Source organism: Hippichthys cyanospilos, chromosome 11 (assembly GCF_059441005.1).
Source record: "Hippichthys cyanospilos isolate Australia breed blue-spotted pipefish chromosome 11, RoL_Hcya_1.0, whole genome shotgun sequence".
Classification (NCBI taxonomy): domain Eukaryota; kingdom Metazoa; phylum Chordata; class Actinopteri; order Syngnathiformes; family Syngnathidae; genus Hippichthys; species Hippichthys cyanospilos.
The window spans coordinates 11,736,195-11,757,489 of NC_142379.1; the positions used below are offsets into that span (position 1 = coordinate 11,736,195).

The 21,295-nt window shown below is 40.5% G+C and overlaps 2 protein-coding genes across 3 annotated transcripts; one reads left to right on the plus strand and one right to left on the minus strand.

Moving 5' to 3' along the window:
• The first annotated feature begins 359 nt into the window (after window positions 1-359).
• ercc2 (excision repair cross-complementation group 2) lies at window positions 360-10,389 on the plus strand. Its single transcript, XM_088427420.1, has 23 exons — window positions 360-465; window positions 623-722; window positions 1,091-1,168; window positions 1,237-1,299; window positions 1,390-1,503; window positions 2,162-2,278; window positions 2,355-2,471; window positions 2,632-2,755; window positions 2,828-2,924; window positions 4,194-4,327; window positions 4,407-4,575; window positions 4,654-4,772; window positions 5,146-5,215; window positions 5,989-6,058; window positions 6,147-6,248; window positions 6,697-6,760; window positions 6,821-6,942; window positions 7,037-7,129; window positions 7,213-7,285; window positions 7,432-7,502; window positions 7,586-7,729; window positions 9,211-9,354; window positions 9,633-10,389. Exons 1-23 carry the CDS (start codon window positions 461-463, stop codon window positions 9,723-9,725), a joined length of 2,283 nt encoding a protein of 760 aa, XP_088283546.1. The 5' UTR covers window positions 360-460; the 3' UTR covers window positions 9,726-10,389.
• Window positions 10,390-10,778: 389 nt separating this feature from the next.
• On the minus strand, window positions 10,779-20,471 carry klc3 (kinesin light chain 3). Of its 2 annotated transcripts, none has more exons than XM_088428237.1 (14): window positions 20,254-20,469; window positions 17,774-18,002; window positions 17,642-17,707; window positions 17,412-17,576; window positions 15,479-15,554; window positions 15,229-15,374; window positions 15,070-15,152; window positions 14,846-14,933; window positions 14,399-14,500; window positions 13,686-13,859; window positions 13,514-13,613; window positions 12,225-12,393; window positions 12,054-12,120; window positions 10,779-11,976 (listed from the first exon to the last, which is right to left on the minus strand). In XM_088428237.1, exons 2-14 carry the CDS (start codon window positions 17,981-17,983, stop codon window positions 11,896-11,898), a joined length of 1,527 nt encoding a protein of 508 aa, XP_088284363.1. In that variant the 5' UTR covers window positions 17,984-18,002; window positions 20,254-20,469; the 3' UTR covers window positions 10,779-11,895. The 2 variants fall into 2 exon arrangements, 1 of the variants encoding a protein (XP_088284363.1); XR_015867285.1 differs by having other exon boundaries at window positions 11,896-11,976; window positions 12,219-12,393; window positions 20,254-20,471.
• Between the last annotated feature and the right edge of the window lie 824 nt (window positions 20,472-21,295).

The window sequence follows — 21,295 nt, forward strand, 5'->3', positions numbered from 1 at the left end:
TGATCAAATATAAGATTGATCAAATATACTGTACACTTAACATATCATTGAATAACTAATGTCAATAAATCATTAAAAAAAACATTCATTGAATTAAGAAATACCACTGAAATATGAATTGTCGATTACCAGTTGGTCAATAAAAATATTTTATTAAAAACAGTATTTCACAATCATGAGGACAATTGAATTTGGACATTCAATTTTATGTCCCGAATACAAACGCTAGCAGCAGCAGCTTAATTCTGAAGGAAGTTTTTTTTTTTTTTAACCCTCGATTTTTTTGTTGTTGTATGTACTCCCATGCTACGCTAGATGGCAGTAAATAAAAGTGCCTCATAATTTAACAAAGCGAAGAATAAGGCAGTTTGCTGTTTTCCTCTCACAACAAACTTATCAATGAAAGCTTGTAAACGAGTGAAGTGATTAAGTGTCACTGAAGAGGAGTTATTCAGCAACAATGAAGTGAGTATTCCGTGTAGTTAACTCTAACTTTATTCAACGTAAACGCATTTGGCCGAGACTGCTTGCCTTCCCTTGTGTCATTTAGCTTCGCGTGCTAATACGAAGCTAGCGTAAATTGACTTTGTTGAAGAATAGATTTTCAAATTTATTCTTTCAGGCTCAACATCGACGGTCTGTTGGTGTATTTCCCTTATGATTACATCTATCCCGAACAATACTCGTACATGCTAGAGCTCAAGAGGACGCTGGATGCAAAGGTGGGGGAAGGACATATTTGACATCTTTTAAAGATCACCGTAAATACATTTGCTATCTGACTATTGATCATAGGATTATACAATGAGTTTTATTTAGCAGTCACAAAAACACTGCTACTTTCAGCAGTAATGTATAGAAACACATTTGAGTTATAAATATAAACAAGCCAAGGGAAAGTTGTCATTGTGATAAGATAGATAGATAGATAGATAGATAGATAGATAGATAGATAGATAGATAGATAGATACTTTATTCATCCCCGTAGGGAAATTCACATTCCATGACCATTTTAATCTCTCAGTCAGCAATAATAAGACCAACCTTTAAAAAAATAAAATAATAGTGGCCATCTGCTTATACACGCAGGGCCACGGTGTGCTGGAGATGCCGTCAGGAACCGGCAAGACCATCTCACTATTATCGCTCATTGTTGCGTACCAGAAGGTGAGTGTTGTCCAAGGTTTGTGTTCCAGTCCAGTTCCATGCCTTAGAGTGTACTTTCTTCTCCTCAGGCGTTCCCTCTGGAGGTCACCAAGCTCATCTATTGCTCCAGAACAGTCCCCGAGATTGAGAAGGTGACTCAAATCAGCCGCATCCACATGGACACACGAAGTAGAAGACTTTACTTTTCTGGCTCACCTTTTTTTGGTGATGTATGTGTCAAGGTAGTGGAGGAGCTGAGGAAGCTGATGGAGTTTTATTCCAAGGAGACAGGCGAGAAAAACAACTTCCTGGCTCTGGCACTCTCCTCTCGCAAGAACCTCTGCATCCACCCTGAGGTGAGCAAACAAGCACTGCTAAGTCCTGATTGCTTGTTACCTGGGCAACTGTGATGTCATTTTTAGTTGACAGCCACCACCATTTTTGGTTGAAAATACTCAACTTTTTCTGCTGAAAACGTATTAATTATTACAAATGTAATAATTATTCAGAATGCCCTATTTAGATTATTGGGGGTGCAAATATTACAATGTAATAATTACATGATTGTAAAGAACACTTTAGATTCAACTTCCCCTTTAGATTTATCCAAATTCTTAGAATTTCAGCCTCATTGTTCTGAAATTTCTGCCATCCAACTTTTTGCAGAACTTTCTCACATTGCTCACCTAATCATTGCTTTGTAAAAATTAAGATTGGCTACATTTTGAATGGCAGGTTTGCATAAGAGCTTATCAACAAATTCCATGTTATATTTTTAAGGATAGAAAATCATGAGATGGATTTATAAAATGTCATTTTATATAGATAATGACACCAGTGTCAACTGCTGTAAATGAGAGTACATAAAGATAAAAAGGTCAATCAAAAATCAGTCATCAAATATCAGCCATTTGGCTGACTATATCTGGCCAATGCTCGAAGAGACATATTCAGCCAATTTAATCGACCGCCTGATTAGTCGGCTGTGACCAACTTTCTATCTTGTCATTCCAGGTGAGCAGCCTACGCTTTGGCAAGGAGGTAGACAGTAAGTGTCACAGTTTGACGGCGTCATATATTCGCGCGCAACGCCACAGCAACCCCAACCAGCCCCTCTGTCGCTTCTACGAGGTAAACCCTTCGCGACACACGCCTATGTCCACTTCCTATTTGACATTTCAACAAACTTCTTCCTGATGCCCGGCAGGAATTTGACGCGTTGGGCCGGCAGGTGCCGCTTCCTGCCGGAATCTACAATCTGGATGACCTGAAGGACTTTGGCCGCAAGAAAGGATGGTGTCCTTACTATCTGGCACGCTACTCGGTACAAACAGAAAGTGGAATCATGATTCAGAGCTTAATTTATGCCATAACTTTCACACAGAGATCCTGCAAAATAACCACAAAGCTGTAGCAAAATTCTTTTAGGCAGAACTTAGCAAAAGCATAAATTGTCCTTGATGAAACTTTGTTTCTGTGGTCAGATCCTGCATGCCAACATCGTGGTGTATAGCTACCACTACCTGTTGGACCCCAAGATAGCAGATCTGGTGTCCAAGGAGCTGGCCAAACAGTCCGTGGTGGTCTTTGATGAGGCACACAACATAGGTTAGTGTTACCTCGCTCTGTTTAGCGTACGGATGAAATTCAGGGCTTAAAAACATTTGGTGTCATCGGCAGACAACGTGTGCATCGACTCCATGAGCGTCAATATCACCAGGCGGACGCTGGACCGTTGCCAGGGTAACGTGGACACGCTGCAGAACACCATACTCAAGTAAGAATGTGTTTAGACCCGATGGTACTTAAAGTTTCCTTTGCTTTAGGTGGAATTACTATTTAGTAGGGATGGAACAAGAAACAAATCCCACGAGTTGAGATGTCTCATGAGATTGAGTCCACGAGACGAGAAAGATTTGGGAAAAATCCTTAATATAATGCCAGGCGTAAATTTTCCTGTTTTCAAAGTTTTATAGAGCTGACTGCAAGAAAATTAAAAAAACAAGTGTGCAAACGTAAACATAGACAGGAGTCACTTTGGTTACAAGCTCTTTTGCTCAGCCGCAACTGAGCTATTTTAACACAATGAACGCAGCTCGTGTTACCTGTGGCGTAGGTTTTTTTTGCACAGTTTCAAAATGTCTGTCTTATATACTAGTATTTTACCATTCATCCTCGAATGGAAAATGAAAATAATCGCCATACTGGTGATTTGCAGTTAATAAGCATATCTTGTATTTATCCTGCATCGCTGCTCCGATGGAGTATTTTGGTATTCAATTAAAAATAAAATATTTTTTATTTGTTGAAAAACAATTCTAAAGACAGAAGACTAAATAACACATTTCCACTTATGAAATAATGAGCAAATTTTATATTTGGTTTGATAATCGGAAGTTTAGAAACTTAAATTTAAACTGATGTCTTAGACACATTTCTTCCTATAATGTTTTTTTCAATGAGACAAAATGACTTCAGACCCACAGTAGACACATTTGAATTAACTTTGTATCTTCAGAAGTGATCATTCGCAACAGCAACTGCATAAGGATTTCAGCATCAAAGTTATTCAAAGCAGTTTTGATTTACCGGTAATTCTGTTTAACTGCCTCTGAAAAATCATCCGACTGCTCTTGGGGGCACTCGAGCGCTGCTAACTTGTGGCTCATTCATGCTAGATGCTAAACTCAGGCAACAGGTGCCGCGCAGTAAAACGTTAGCATAATTATGTTGTTTTTAAGTTTCCTGAATTGGCCTTAGAATGTGATTCCAGAACAACTTTGTGTTGTTTACATTTTTGGGCAGAACTTCAAAATAAAAGCGTTCAGGGTTGTCCATATAATATTAGTATGATAAGGTTTACTTTGAAGCATCGGCTGGCCTTCTTACCACATCTGGCGGCGTGTTTTACGGTCACCCAGCACAATCTGCTCTGTGATCTCGTGGTGTGGAAGAACAAGAAATCTTGTGTTTTAATCATCCCACTCCTATTCAGGAGTTCAGGAAGGGACACAAGTTGAGGTGATCTGCCTCTTTCCTCCGACAGGATCAAAGAAACAGATGCTGCCAAACTAAAAGAAGAATATCGACGGCTGGTGGAGGGCTTGAAAGAAGCCAACGTGGCGCGGGAGACTGATGTCTACCTCGCCAATCCCGTTCTGCCAGACGAGATCCTAAAAGGTAAGAAGAGTGCCCCTGATATGGGCCTTTTTTTTTTTTTTTTTTTTTGATGGACTGATTGATTGGCTGATGGGCGTAGAGGCTGTTCCGGGCACCATCCGCACGGCCGAGCACTTTGTGGGCTTCCTGAGGCGCTTTATGGAGTACCTCAAATCCCGCCTGAGGGTGCAGCACGTGGTCCAGGAGAGCGCCCCGCAGTTCCTCAAAGACATCTTTGACAAAGTCTGCATCGACCGCAAGCCTCTCAGGTCCGTGCCGCTGCCATCGTTTTTTCATCTGTGAAGCGTGACATGCCACCACATTTCTAATTGGATGGCGTCTTGCAGGTTTTGCGCAGAGCGTCTGCAGTCTCTGTTGCGCACGCTGGAGATCACAGACATCGCCGATTTTTCTGCCATCACGCTCATATCCAACTTTGCCACGCTGGTCAGCACGTATAGTCAAGGTACAATCAGTGGAGTTTTCGCCATCTTGGAAGCACCTTCGAATCAAAGTAGAGTTTGCAAGCAAAGCACACAAACCTGATGGAAATTTGAAGCAAAACCTGATAAATATTTGATTCAAAACAAACATAGAAACAATGAACAAAGTGCTGAAACAGAATGGAGGCTTTTTTGGAATGAGAAAAGAGGTACTTTTCAAGAGGAATTCACGTTTATTATTATTATTATTATTCAAAACTTTTAGCTCCCATTTTAGTTTCAAAGTTCCTCTATTGTGTTTCAATATATTCTCCATTCTGATATCTAAGTTCCTCTATTGTGATTCAAAAATTGTTATCATTTTGTTTCTAACCTTTTAAACATTTCGCCCCAAAGGTTTCACCATCATCATTGAGCCTTTTGAAGACAGAACACCGACCATCGCCAACCCTGTCTTGCACTTCAGGTAGGTTTACATTTCTGACACATGCAGGGTTGGAGGGATAATTGTTTCACGTTGAACCTATGGCAACCTATGCGTTGCCAGGCACACTCCCAAATACACCAATTTGTCCAATATATGCATGTTTTTGGTAAATGGGGAGGAAACCGGAGTACCTGGAGAAAACCCACACAGGCACGGGGAGAACATGCAAACGCAACACGGGAAGGCCAGAGCCAGAATTGAACCCAGGACCTCTGCATGTGAGATGGATATGCTAACCACTGCATCACCGCATTTGAGAAAATGTCAAATCCCACTTGACAAAAAAACAGTATATTCTTCGCACCACCACTAGTCTAAACACTGCATTCTGATTAATATTACACTTTCGGTAATATGAATTAAGCAGCAAAATGCACCCGGTTTAATCCCTCACATGGGCAGCCATTTTGACAACCGGCTGTTGACTTAAATCACAGTTATTCAGGGTGCAGGTGAGGATATATTTTTCAATCATATTGGTCAGACCAACATTCAAGCTACAGATTTGTTGACCTTGGATGAGAAAAATGTTAATTCTAGAGCAAACTAGGTTTTGCACAAAAAAAAACAATTGAGGGAAAAATAATTTTAGGGGAAAATAGATTTGTTTGCCCCGTCCCCCACAAAATTGATCTGTGCTTTATTTAGACAAATAATGTATTAACCCTTTTTAGATAAATCCAAGTTTTTGTGTGTGGGGATGGGAGTCATATTTTAATATGATCTGCATGACTCATCTTCTCTTTCTTCAGCTGCATGGATCCGTCGATCGCCATCAAACCCGTCTTTCAAAGGTTCCAGTCGGTCATTATCACGTCGGGGGTAAGTACTAAGCCTTCCTCCCTCCGCATTGTGTTTTTTACCCCAGACGGAGCCTGTCTTCACCGTCTCCCATTTTTGCCCCGGCCAGACACTATCCCCTTTGGACATCTACCCTCGCATTCTGGACTTCCGGCCTGTCACCATGGCGTCTTTCACTATGACGCTGGCGCGAACCTGCCTCTGCCCGCTGGTGTGTTTTCTCTTGTTCTTCGTGTGAATTGTTACATCACAGCCGGTTTTCTGCTGGTTTTCCAGGGTTCTCTCCCCAAAACAAGTGATTCATTAGTCAATAATCAATATTTAGTATATTTAATCAATAATTAGTCACTAATCAATAGTTATCTTATTAGCAGGCTCTGCGGGATCTAAAAAATGATTCTAATCATTTGAATCATATCCTGTCGACAACTTGGACATCTGAGTGAACTAATGTAGCGCATCTACGCTAATTACTGCAGTGTTCTGTGTCCTCTCTCACAAATTTTAGAGAAGATGCTCTTTTGTCTCTTCCAACTGCCCAGGAATAATACTAATATTACTCATTTGTATTTCGTGGGAACATTGTACTTGTCATGTGGTCAGATTTGTATTTTGTGCTTGGATTGTTTTCATGTTTGCGCCCCAATATTTGCTCCCAGATTGTCGGTCGAGGGAACGACCAAGTGGCTCTGAGCTCCAAATTTGAAACCAGAGAGGATTTCGGTGAGTAGACAAACATCATTTGTAAAACTCGAAGAAGCTCAATTTCTTGCGTTTTTCTAGCTGTGATCCGTAACTACGGCAACCTGCTCTTGGAGATGTCCGCCGTGGTTCCCGATGGCATTGTGGCGTTTTTCACCAGCTATGTCTACATGGAGAACATTGTGGCATCCTGGTATGAGCAGGTCAGCATTTTACTGACTCACAAGCTTTCAGTTAGCATCGTGCTAATGTAGCAATCATCAGGCCACGTGTATTTTTGTGTGTGTGCGTTTCCAGGGAATTCTGGAAAACATTCAGAAGAACAAGCTGATATTCATCGAGACGCAGGATGCAGCAGAGACCAGCATGGCGTTGGAGAAGTACCAAGAGGTGATGTCTACTTCCCGGTCAGGTGTTAAAGAGGGATCACCTCTGAATTTCTCCCCGCACTACTTTTTTTTTTTGCTTTACAGGCGTGCGAGAACGGCAGAGGAGCCATCCTGCTGTCGGTGGCGAGAGGGAAAGTGTCGGAGGGTATCGATTTCGGTAAATGCAAAATAAATAAATAAATTGGGAAGTCTCAGTGTTGCCTCAAAGTACAATAATGTTTTACATGAAAAAACGTTTAAATGACTTATCAGGAAAACTTTATTTCTGTTTGTGTGTACATTAACTGTTTTGTTTGCAATCAGTTCACCACTTTGGTCGAGCAGTCATCATGTTTGGCGTTCCCTACGTCTACACGCAGAGCCGCATCCTAAGGGTAACATCTCTTTTTTTTTCCCCTCTTGTAATGTGTCGACACCTTATGCCATCCACATAGCATTGCTGTCTGCCGTGCCGCAGGCCCGTCTGGAGTACCTGCGGGATCAATTCCAGATCAGAGAGAACGACTTTCTCACTTTTGACGCCATGCGGCACGCCGCGCAGTGCGTCGGCCGAGCCATTCGAGGAAAGACCGATTATGGACTCATGATTTTTGCTGACAAGGTAATTGGTGTTTCCTTGCTATCTGTATTCTCTATTGCACACAAGAAGCCAAAGAAAAATATCCAAAAGGATGGGGAAAAAAAAAATGAAAGCAAAACATTAAAATTTATATAGCGGATTACACTCATGCGTCCTAACATTAGAGGTTAATCTAGAGTAGCTTTTTATTGGGCTGCCCATGGCTTTTATTATGTGTTTTTCCGATTCTAGTCGCCCATCCATCCATCCGCTTCCTACAGCCGCTTATCCTCACAAGGGTCGCAATGAAACTAAAAAGCAGCTGCCTAAAAAGTGCATCAAATGTTGGAACTCCTCCAGCAACAAATACTTGATGGTACACCTTGGTACATAAAAATCTCAGTGCATCATTATAGGCGACTTTTAGACCACACTAAATAGTTTCCTCACATCCAGGGCGGCGTGGAAGTGCAACGGTTAGCACGTCTGCCTCACAGTTCTGGGACCTGAGTTCCCGTGTGGTGTTTGCATGTCCTCCCTGAGCCCGCGTGGGTTCTCTCCAGGCAGTCCGGCTTCCTCCCACTCTCCAAAAACTTGCACGGCAGGTGTATTGGACACCAAATTGTCCTTAGGTGTGATTGGGTGTGTGAATGGTTGTTTGTCTCTGTGTGCCCTGTAATTGACTGGCAACCAGTTCAGGGTTTCCCAAGTCTACTGCCCCAAGTCAGCTGGGATAGGCACCAGCAAGCCTGTGACCCCTGTGAGCACAAGCGACTCTAGAAAGCAACTCTAGAACATAAATGGATGGATGCTTTCCTCACCTCAATCATTATTTAGCTGCTGGATAAGTAAAAAGTTATAAAACGTCCTTTCCTGTCCCTAGCACTTCAAACTATCACTATGGAACTTCTTTTTGCATTATACCGTATAATGATTTATGAGAGCACATCACTGTATGGGCTAAAAAGGATCTAAAATGATTTAGTATTGCATTACCCATAAGACACTATATGTTAGTCCCTTTCAACTGTATTGAGCGCCGGTATCCTGGATGTTGTTTTTTTTTTTCTCCACTGGATTCAAATGATTAGGATGATTTTCAAGCTCATTTGAATCAGGTGTTTTGGAGAGACTTGACATATGGAAAGCATGCAGGATACCAGCCCTCGAGGACTGAGTTTGACACCTGTGATATAGACATTTAAATAAAGTAGGAGATAGTATTCCTTCATTTTACTCCATTACTAGCACAGAAAGCAGCAAATTGCTGAGTGCATTTAAAAAAAAAAAAAAAGGGGATTACTGTTTTGCCTCCCAAAACATGGATCCCGGATTTCCTTAGTTTTAATTAGTTTCAAATACTTTTTAAAAAGTAAGCTGTGATGGGTATGATTTTGGAAAATGTTCTGCCTGGCAACAAGCGACCTTTAAATACAGCACATGACCAGGAAAAAAAAAATCCTGGTACGTAATCTACATAAGCAGCTACTGCACATCTATTTTGTGTCTTGTTCATGTGGCAGCGTTACGCCCGAGCGGACAAGCGCGGGAAGCTCCCTCGCTGGATCCAGGAGCACATTAGCGACGGGAGCCTCAACCTCACCGTGGACGAGACGATTCAACTGTCCAAGCATTTCCTCAGACAGATGGCTCAGCCTTTCAGACAGGTTAAACACACACACACACACACACACACACAGTGAACCCAGGTTTAGACGCCCAAGCTCCTGTCTTTGTCTAGCAGTTATGACCTTAATGTGAACATAAAAGAGAATACAGAACGTGATGTGCTACAGACTAACAGAAATTCGCAACTGCTTTCCGATTGTAATGAACTGAGGACTATTTCCCACCAGGCAGACCTGATAACTTAAAAGCCATTTCTGTTAGATCTACTCATGGCAGGCTAACCTTTCTGTGCACCGTGTCGCCCCCTGCTGCACAGGAGGACCAGCTAGGTCTGTCTCTGTTGACGCTCGAGCAGCTGCAGTCCGAGGACATGCTGAAGAAGATCGCTCAGATGGCTCATCAGAGCTAAATTTGCCCCCCAACAAGTCATCATGCTGTTCGAGTAAAGCAGTGACATTAACACTTGAGTAAAAAGTCACTCTGCAGATTGTCTGTTGTACAGACATTTTTTTGGACTGTCATTTTGTACTTTTTTGTCGCTCATTTTGGAAAGTTCTGAGGTCTTATTGCAAGAGGCCAAATATTTGCACAGCTACCTACTGCAATTGGTATTTTACATTCATTGTCAACATCATTTGATCATGTCATCTTAGGTAATTATCTCATGTGTCCATGAAACCTGTGCACCCAGTCATTAATAAGTAACTACCCCTTTAACAACTCCCTCTGATATTTCCGTGACATCATGACCGGCATTTTGTCGTTAATCCTAATTACGATCATTGTCAAGTTTAACGCATCCACTCTGCCATTGTAAAATAATTACCATAACATTTGAGAAATTTTAAATATTTCTTGTGCTGTACAGATCTTGCTTACTGAATCATGTCGCTGAGTGAAGGGCCATCACGTGCTTATTAAATGCTGACAAAGAATGTTCTGTTGTTTGCATGTACAGTGATTGTTCTTCATAAAATAGTGTGTGAGATTTGTTAAGCATTTATAAAAGCATATCTACAATATATATCAAGTTCAATGGTAAATATTTTTTCAATCCATTTTCTAGAACCGCTTATCCTCACAAGGGTCACAGGCTTGCTGGGGCCTATCCCAGCCGGCTTCGGGCAGTAGGCAGGGGACAACCTGAACTGGTTGTCAGTCAATTGCAGGTAAATATTTTTGGGGGGGTGAAATAGGTCATCTCAAAGGCACCTCATGCTAATAATGACTTACAATCATGTCAATTTTCCCCCTTCTTCGTTACAGCATATCTCCTTCTCACACATGAGAAGATCAATACATGAGAAGATCATAGATTTTTATTATATTTGTATATTAGGTACATTTAGACTGAAATGTCCTTTTCTTTCATGTTATTACTGTACTCCCAAGAATTCACTCAATCTAACATTAATAGCCCTTTACCTCTTATCCACAAATGACACAAAATATCTCCACAAACTAAAACAATTTAGACTTTATTTGTTTCCCATCAAAATATTCCAATAAAAACATTCATATGGACTAGGATGATGAATTATACAATATATAATAGCTTGTCAACCAATGTGACATTTTCCACCACAGCCGAACCTACAATCAAGCTTTCAAAAGCAAAAAAACAAGTAAAAAAGCCAAAATGAGTTGAGAAACTCATTTTTTTTCTAAGAATAAAAAGATTAGTTAAGATAGGAAAAATAGTTTAAAAAAAATGGCATAAGTTTTATCATGCCAAAATCTGAAATTCTTAGAGTACCATTACCACAGACATTTAATATTTTGTTTAATTTGGGTTTAACATGTGCAATAAGTTTTAAGAGTAATATCAAAATCATTTCCAGCAGTAGTGTGGGAGGTAAACAACAGTTCAACATAAACAAACCATATACGAAATGATACATTTTCATTTAAAGGCAAAAATGCATTTGACTTATGTCGGAATGTCTGAAATGTGAATTCATAGAGGCTGAGCTTAATAAATAAATAAAAAAAAAAAACACTCAATGGAATGTGATTGTCAAAGTGAAAAGATGCCCAAAATAGTGTAATAAGCATGCCAGGCCACTAGTTGGCAATGTAGAAACACTACATGCTTGCATTTAGCCACTTATTAGCTTAACTTAAATGTGTAAGAAAGGATAACTGGTCCCATTAACATGAGTGTGGTCCATTATTGCTATTTTCTTTGTCGTGTGTATGTCAACGGCATCCATTTTCTTATTTTAGACTTCTAACATGGTCGGCATGTAAACACTTTTTCATGGAAATCGACAGCCCCTCCATGCATCGGAGGCCTAACATTAAACATTAACCTCCTTAGCTTTTTATGCAGAATCCGGCAAAATTGGTTATTGTGTGGTTTTATGCATTGACAAGGCGTTCGAATATTTAATGGTGCCGTAAAAAAGTTGGAGCGGGAGAGTAATTTTCTCTCCGTTATGGCTCTGATACTGCCTGTGAAAGTGCAATTTGGTCCGTTGGAGACATTTACACGGAACAGAGCCTTGGGGGGAAAAGGTAGAATAAAAAAAAAAAAAAACGCTGTCTTTATAAAAAGGACTTAAACGTGCGTGTGACGGTTAAGTGGTCCCGAGTGATCCTCGCCTGTTTAGGTTCTGCGTACTGGAGCTGAGACCTCGCCGGTCCATCAGGTGGCGCGACTAAGACACAAAAGCAAAAGACAAAATGGCGTCAAAGCTATGTCAACAAGTTCCCGTTTGAGAGGGCCTTTGCTCACCTGGCCGCCCTCCTGACTTTCTCCGCTGCCGACATTGAGCACATTGAGTGAGTTGGCTCTTTTCATCCTGCGAACAAAGTCGCAACAGTCGAAAATTAATAACAGTAAGAAGAGAACGCGAGGGTTTTTCCATTAGTACTTTGCGGGACACACAAAAAAGCATGCCTTTACCCGGCATTCCTCGGCGTGGCTTCGTCCGCGTCGACGCCCTTGAGCTTGCGTACCAGTTTCTCGCTGCTTCGCCGTATGGACTCTCGTAGTTTGGTGAAGGAGCCGCTTCTCCTAAGTGGGCCGTCCTGTTGCTCGCCGCCGGCGCCTGACCAGCTGGGCCTTGCGTCGCCTGGACCAACAAAGAGAGTGAGGAAAACAGCGCTTAGGTAAATGAATATACCCTCAATTTTGGACTATAAGCAGCAACAGCAGAAAATGAGGAAAAAAAAAAAAAAGTCCTGAATAAGCCACACCTGACTCTAAGCAGCAGATCGGCTGATAACAGACATTGAAACAAAAAGATGGTGTATGGAAGTTTTGTTTGTTGTTTTTTATTTGAAAGTTTAACTGCCTGCTTGCAGCAACATCTTATCTTCAACATGCCTGTATCAAATTTACACACTTCCCTGGCACGATTATTATTATTATAACATACAGATGGGACAAAAACTTCCAGGGCCAGTAAGCTATTCTATGGAAGTGGAATTTTTTTATCTATTTTTTCAAGTATCCGAAAGTCATAAACAAGTAATTGATGCCATAAGTTTTTTTTTTCCCCCAAAAAAATCAGCTGTGAAAAGGTTAAAGAAGGATAGCCCCCTGGCGGTTAGTAAAAAAAAAAAAAGGAACAAATGTAGGTACAAAGGAAAAAAAATACCACAAAACAGATGGGAAAAAAAAATAGATGGAAAAAATACAAAATCGAATCATCATGGCCAATAAGCATTTTCCAAAATATAAGGATCAGCAGAGTTAATATTTTTGTTTTACCAAAAATAAGTCAAACAAAAAATATTAACTCTTTCAGTGCCGATCTTTATCGGAAAAGGCAACCTCCAGACTGCCTAGTATATTTAGCATTTTCACTCATCTTTCCAGGCCGACAAAATATTGTGCTATTTCTACGTAAACATTGGTAGTATCATATTAAAGATTGATTTCCATTCTTTACTTACTTGTACTAAATGTGTTGTATGTGTGGCAAATTCTGCCATTCAATTGTCACAGTTGTCACTACAGTTCTGAATTGTCTTAATATTAGATGAGCACTAGTCAAGGGTGTCAGCTACCCGCCATAAAAAAAACATATTTGATGAGAATTTTATTATTTATTATTTTTATTATTATTTTCAAAGATGAGAATTCTCGCCCATGGCACTGAAAGAGTTCAAAAAAAGACAAATAAATATTAGAAAAAAGAATTCATCAATTGTGTCTTCCTTCCGTTAGTCATTTTAGTTCGGACTTACCTTCCGCGGTCCCAAACTCCTTCTCGTGCGCTCTGGTGAGGATCTCCTTGTAGAGCGCTTCGGCTTGGCGGTACTTGCCCTGCTTGAGGTAACAGGAGGCCTGACGGCAAGAAGAGGGAGATGAGGGGGGAGAAGGGGGCGGGGTCCCGCCGCCACGCGGCTCGGGGCTGACCAGGTTGTTTTTAGTCTTGGCCACGTTGGCGTCGTCCGGTCCCAGCTTGCTTTGGTAGATGTGCAGCGCTCGCTCGTAGTAGCGCTCCACCTCTCGGTACTTGCCCTGGTTCTGGCACAGCAGCGCCAAGTTGTTGAGCTGCTTGGCCACGTCGGGGTGCTCCGTGCCCAGCACCTGGGGTAACACACAGGGTAGGTTTGGTTTCAATGTTATTTTCAATGTTTATTCCGAACTATGTGAAAGTAATACAAACATAACTGTATTTGATGAAATACAGAAATATTTTTCTCACAAAAACAACAAACAATACAGCAAAATATCAAACCGAAAATACAAAAATATTAGAAAAAAATTAAATTACTGCAAAATCCCACAACGTGAGATCAGTCAAAATTCTTAGAGATAAAAAAGAACAATATTAGCAAGATAAAGTACATCAAGAAAAACCCAAGGAATACTGATGCTGACGTTTTGGAAAATAAGACAAAATATTCGAAAAAAATCTAAATTACGATTAAAAAAAGTTAGATGAAAAAGAATTACATGACAGATTTGAGGATTCAAAACTAAATATTACAAAATTTAAACAAATTCAAATGAAAATACCAAAACATTTCACTCAAAACAGAGAAACATCAAATTCAGAAGTATGAAATGAATAATAGCCGGCGTGTTTTCAGGCCGACTTAATCGTGGCTCAATATTTCTCTTACCTTTTCTCGGATCTGCAGCGCTCGCTTGCACAGCGGCTCAGCCTCCGTGTACTTTCCTCGTTTCCCATAAAGCACCGCCAAATTGTTGAGTGTGGCCGCCACCTACACACCCATACACGCACACACAAGCTGTTACAGGGTGTGACACACACACATATATATAAATATGTGTGTGCGCGCCTCCTTGGTTTTTGCCACATGGTGGGGGACCAAGTCCTGGGTTTCACAGTCTTTGTGCGGACCTCTTGCACTTGTGGAGACCATTTTGGTGGAGCCCACAAGTTCAGACAAGTGGGCTCCACCTAAATGCAAGTTCAGACCTCTTTTGATGGGTCAAGACTTGCTTTTCTAAGAATGGGTCTGAATTGGATTTGGTGATGACGGCATTATGTCAATAGCATGTCCCCACAAGGAGAGAAAAAAATTCCCCGCGCGCGTCCAACTCACGGCCGGGTGGTCCATTCCGAGTGTTTTCTCCCTGATGGCCAGCGCGTCATTTAACAGGTTTGCAGCTTCTTTGTATTTGTTTTGGTCTCTGGATATAAACAAACAAATACATAATACTTATGTTGTACACATTTTTTTAATATGAAGCACAAACTAGGTGCTAGTATCAAGTCAGTGACATTTGAAATGACGCGTTGCGTTCAAGTGGCTTGAGGAATGTTCACCTGTACACCAGTGCCAGAATGTTCAACATGGTGGCTACGTCGGGGTGGGTGTGGCCCGACGACTTCTCCAAGTCTTCCAAGGCCTGCCGTGGGTTTCGAGCTTCAGTCACATGACGTGTTTGCGTCGCATGATTTCAAGCGCAACGCCATTTCCGTCACCTGTTTGCAAAGGGGCACGGCGACTTCGTATCGTCCCTGCGAGGCGTACTGAATGACCAGATTATGAAGCGTCCGGAGGCGAGCGGGAATCTCGTAGCCTCCTTGCTGGGCCGCCACCGCTGCGCTGCTGTGGTGCTGCGACGGCACTGACACGGAAACAGCACGCACGCACATGATCAAGACCCTTACTTTTTGTTTTGTTTTGTTTTTTTGGGGGGGGGGTTCCATTCCACGTGTGTGTGTGTGTTACTTTGTGATGATTCCTCATCCTCTGCAGGAAAATCATCATCATCCTGTGACTCTTTGTTGGACGTGCTTTTGTCATCCTGGAAATAAAAAACACAAAAATGCACAAATATTATGTCAAAAGTACAAATATTAGGAAGTAATAGAGAAATTGCACAACCACGAAAAGTAATACTTATATACACATACATACAGAGTGGGCCCCCCGGTTTACGAGAGTAATCCGTTCCGCGGTTGGGATCGTAACGCAAATTCGCCGTAAGGCGGGCAATCCAAACCTATGTTAATTAGCTAATGCATGTAAAACCCCAAGTAAAAACATCAAAATTGTATATACATATTAAAAATTTGTATCCAAATATTATAGTAAGTGCTACTTATATATAATATACATGCATACAATTAAATAACATCATAAATAAAAAATACATAAAGGATTTTTTACCTTTGAGTGGCGCTTGTTATGGCCATATTCCTTAGCTAGGCTAGCTTAGCTTTCTTCGTATTTCTTGATTATCTCCAGCTTGATTTCTATATAAATCATCTTCTTACTTCTCTCTTTAACATCACTAGCAATCTTGGGACTCTTGGATAACCAATTCAAGTTTGAATTAAGCACTAAAATGCATAATGAATACCATATTGAAAGCACGCTCACACGAGATCAAGTCTTTAGGCAGCCATATTTGTGACCCCGTGCGCCAACCAATAGCAGACCAGAATTTCCGTGACCCCATCATGCTGACCAATAGTAGACCAATATCTTAGGGATTCGATACGCCGACCAATAGAAGACCAGCATTGTAGTGACGCGTTGCGGTGGCAGTTTGACGCCAACAGAAAATGAGGGCAATTACCTAAAAACGCCTCAAGAGGGAGGCTGTGCGTTTCACGAATGATTCTTGTTTTGTTTGTGTAAAGGAAAGGTTTTCCCAATAGAAGTACTTCTGGTTTTGCAGATGTCAAATTTCCATTTACGAGTTTGCAGACGTCTACGCACATAAATAAAACATTGAGGAAAAAAAAGAAATCTGAAAAAAAATGGATAAATCATTTGAAAATAAATGAAATACTATGGAATTGTTGTTTTTTTTTAAAGAATCAAAGATGATTTTTTTAATGAGGGGGAAATTGTAAAATATTAATTAAAAATATGCAAATATTAGACATAAATATCAGCTAAAACAAAACCATTGGAGGAAAAAAAAATGCCCCTCAAATAATTCTTCATTAGTTTGATAACATCTATGAATCAGAATCGCCTTTATTGTCACTGTATTACTACAATGAAAGTACTCCCTGGTGTTTACTTAGAAAAGTAAAAAAGTAACAAAAAGAAACAACCAATCAGAGACCTTCTTTTACACTAATATTCAAAAATGTGATGTGTTTTCACAAAAGCAGGCGTATGTCTCCAAAACTAAAAATTCAGATTCAGTATTCTTATTCTATTACTTGATTTCCTTTAAAATGATATATGATATGGAGGTAGTTCAAAATTTGACAAAGTTAGCAAGTTGAAATGATTATTTGGAGAAAAATACATTTCAAGTTTTGTCACATTCATCTTTCAACGGTGCACATCATCCATTAATCCCTTAATTTTTACACTTCTATTATCATTTGAACCTTTCGGCTGACATGAAATCCAAGTTGAGACCTTAAAGGAGGTTGTTTTGGCAGAAACCCCGAAATGACATCTCAGTGGATTTTGAACATTTTTTTCAATCATGCAAACTAATCTCCGCAACATAGGCCCGGTTTTGTCTAAACACATCACAAAAAAGTCAATCTGTGAGGGGATGTATAAATCCATCTTTGGAATTGAACGAGTTCATTTTCAACAGAATCCGCTTCCTGATAAGTGATCACGGCGAATATTTCCGTCGTCCGCTTGCAACTCGTGTGTTAAGTGCGGTGGCGCGCGCGTGTCTCACCGGCGGCGCCTCCTCCTGGTCGTACTTTCGTATGGAGGCCATGAACTGCAGATGTTTATTTTGCTCCTCCAGCGTGACCACGTCCTGCTCTCGCTCTTGCAGGCGCTGCTGGGCGCCCGCCAGCTCGTCGCGCAGCCACTGGTTCTCCTGACACAGGCGGCGCACCTGAAACGGACGCCAAACGAACAGCGTCAAGCTCCTCCCGCCAGCCGCCGGGCTCCGCCTCTCACCTGAGCTCGCAGCTTCTGCTTCTCGGCCTCCAGGGAACCCAAGTGAGCCGACAGCGCCATCATCACCTGATTGCGGACGACAAATTTGCGTTTGCGTGGATGGTTGGGTTTGGATTTAGTGTGGGACGCCACCTGCGCTTCGCTGAGTCCCAACTCGATCCTCTCCAGCGACTGTTGTATGATGCCGCTCTTTTCCCGCTCCACGCTGTCCACCGCCCCCATTTCGGGGCTCCGGGACGCCTCCTGCAGGCTTTCCAGCAGGGTGCAGTTCTCTCCCCGGAGCGCCTCCAGCCCGGCGATCACTTGCTTGGTGCTGCACAGGATCTCGTCCGCTGACAACATGGCCGCACCCACTGGCGCGCTACAAAAAGAAAAAAAAAAAACACACACACACAATGGAATGAACAAACTGAATGCTGCCAGGCAGATTTGCCCGGAGCCAGTTTGGAAGTGGGCCACCTCCGCGAAAGCTGCTTCTGTGGAGGTGGACCAACCGGGCCTGAATGTGAGGAGGACCTTCACCCAAAGACGTCTGGGGTCATCTTCCCAATGGATTCTTATTGGTCCATGGGTGATCTTGAGCACTTGGGGCAACCTGTTGAGCCTGAAATGGGGCTTCTCCCAGCTGTCATCCAATGTCCACGTTCCTTATTTTTCTTTTGAGTTTTTCCCCTCTCCCTTCTGAGTGCTGCCATCGTGAATTACTGGGTAGCTGCCTCGGCCCCTTTATGGCGCAGGTCAATGCCAGACGGACAAAAACATCCATCTTGACTGCTCATCTTCATGCTCGCAGCTGATTGAGACTATTCCAACAGCGTGCATAAATGGGACATGCAAAACAGCGTCCATATGCTACTCTACTCCTATCAAATTAATGCCCGTGGGAACCCAGTATGCTTAACAATAGTTCCGCCCGCGGGTAAATTATTTACTTCTGATGTTGATTGTCACAATCTGTGCTCCCAAACACGCATTTTGTCCACTTCAACATTTTCTACAGTAAAATGAAGCTAATACATGTTAAAATGAAGCTAATCCATGCTAATACAACGTTGCTGTTTACTTGGCCGATTCGGTGCAAAATCTCTCCTTCTCACCTCCGGAACCAAAACAAAACTAATAGACACGGATATGGTCGGCTTGTATTTTCTCTTGCACAGGCGAGGTGTAGGGGTGGTACAATTTGCTCCAATCATCATGAGCGCACTTGGAAAGCTCCAGAAAGTTGAGTTTTCATGATATGGCCCCTTTTAAGTGCTACAGAAACTAATTTGACTTGAATGAAAAAAAAAATAACGGATTTACAGTTGAAATAGTTCCTTAAAATAGTCGTTGCTATTGTTGAGCTGTATGATTAACACGACGAGACAGCAGTTGTTGTGAAATAATTGGCTGGCAGGTTCTTTATCTTTTAAATGGCTGTCATTAAGTGTTAACTGCAGGTCAAATTAGCATGCCACCAAAATGTGATTCTCCCAAAAAAATAAAAAAATCTGCATGTTACACACATCACAAGAGATTTTGAAAACAATAAACGACTATGTTTTTGTATTCATTTTATGGTCATCCAAGGTTCAGTTTTTTCCATTTATTTTTTTTATTTGCCAGCCTGTGGCACTAATACTCATAACATACGATACCACACTATTTTTTAAGTTGAATAAATGATATGAAATTATAGTTTTTGAAAATGGTACAATATGTCAGCCATTTATTTCTTAACATTTTATTTCGAATATTTTACTGACATTTTTGAACATATAATTACTATATATTCATTATTAATTGAATTATATTTGTAAAAAGATGACATTATTAGTTTTTAAAAAGTTGCTACAATATGTCAGCTAATTTTTTATCCAAATTTTATTTTAAATATTGTATCAACAGTTTCAACATGTAATAATATAACTATAAGTTAATTACATTTTATTTATGAATGTAAACATAAAGGTGATTTTACATTTTAAATACATAATTTTTCAAACGAAAAAATATGGAGTATTACAACAAACTAAACTAAAAATGGTCACAAGACAAATACTAGCTACAAAAAGAGTTACCACATGACAATGTTGGTGTATTTTTGAATAGAAATACATGTTGAAAAGGTGATTTATTTCCAAAACTGGTGATACTCTTTTTTTAATGTAAAGAATGTTAAAATGTGTTGTTTCTAATATTTTTTTGCATGTTATCTCACTACTTTTTCATTGCAATCCATACTAATACTATTAACACATCGAATACATGTTATTTTCCTGAACTTCATTTAAGTTACATAAAAAGAAGCTTTGGGCTGTTGACTAGCCCAAATTTTGACTTGAACATTTAGTTTTCATTTGCACATCCAATGACATCATACATAAAAAAAGCTCCTCCTTTATTATTCTCCATTCAAGTTACATGCAACAGGCCCGCAAGCAATTATTTTAATTCATACACAAATCTCCCAAACTGGACAACTTGAGTCGTTCATGGGCCAAACAAAGTGAAGTTTGCAATGGAATAAGCAACATATGTTGACATTTGCAAGCTCGCAGCGCAAGTAAACAAAACACAAAAGACGTAGACGACATTTCCACTCCCACCAAAAGTTATTTTTAGCCTACCTGCTAAGTCCAGGATCTCGTCTGCTGTATGCCCTGCAAGCGGGTGCTCTATTTACATTAAGGTGAATATTATTTATGACGACATTGTTGACCGTTTTCTGTGATGCTGAGAAGCTTGTCGGTGTTAAAAAGTAATAAAAGAGTCAATGATCCACCTGCTGCCTCCTCGACTCGCTGTCATCGCACATACACTAGTAGCTGTCGTGCTAACACTAGCTGACACCGACTTCCGTTTACGAATATGACGTCAAAAAGTAAAATAAATGACAGCACGCCACAACACAGAAAAATAACGTTTTGATGAAAATATTTGCGCTTAGAAACTGTGTTACTTAATAAAAAATATATGCTGCATAAAATATCAATTAACCTGACAAATTGCTCATATGCACCAAGTATTATGTTTTATTTTGAAGAGCAAAGCCGCCGTTTTCTTCTTTATTTCTCCAGTGCTTTGTGACCAGAGACGCTTACCTGATCCCATTTTTTCCCAGCACCCACCGCAGCTAAACGACGTCACCTGGATGTAGTTCTTGAATACCATAATAGTGAGAAATAAATATATTGCTACATTTTAGCATAATAAATACTTTTTTTCTAACACCTTTTAATAAAGTGCAAAGTTAGGTTGCAGTGATGCTTTATAAATTAGTGAAAGAAGAAGCAGGCAAAGTAAAGTAACTTTAGTTGCTCCAAAGAAACGTATTGTACTGGAATGGGCTCGGAAAAACGCTTTGAAATAATAAAACTTTTTTTTTTTAAGGGTGGGTTTGCTTAGTTGAGCACCTGATGAATTAGTAGCAATATTATTCAGTAAACAAATTTTCCCCGGTAAAACTGGATTTTTTTCATGTTTCATACCTGTATGACATTAAAGGTATTCTATTCTATTCAGACAGGAACAATCACACGATTCTATGCATTGGTTGTTTTTATTGCAGCTCGTTTCACATATCTTACATAAAAATACATTTTTTAAGTCATAAAGAAATCATAAATATTAATATTACATAGAATTTGAATTCCCTGGCACTCATTTACT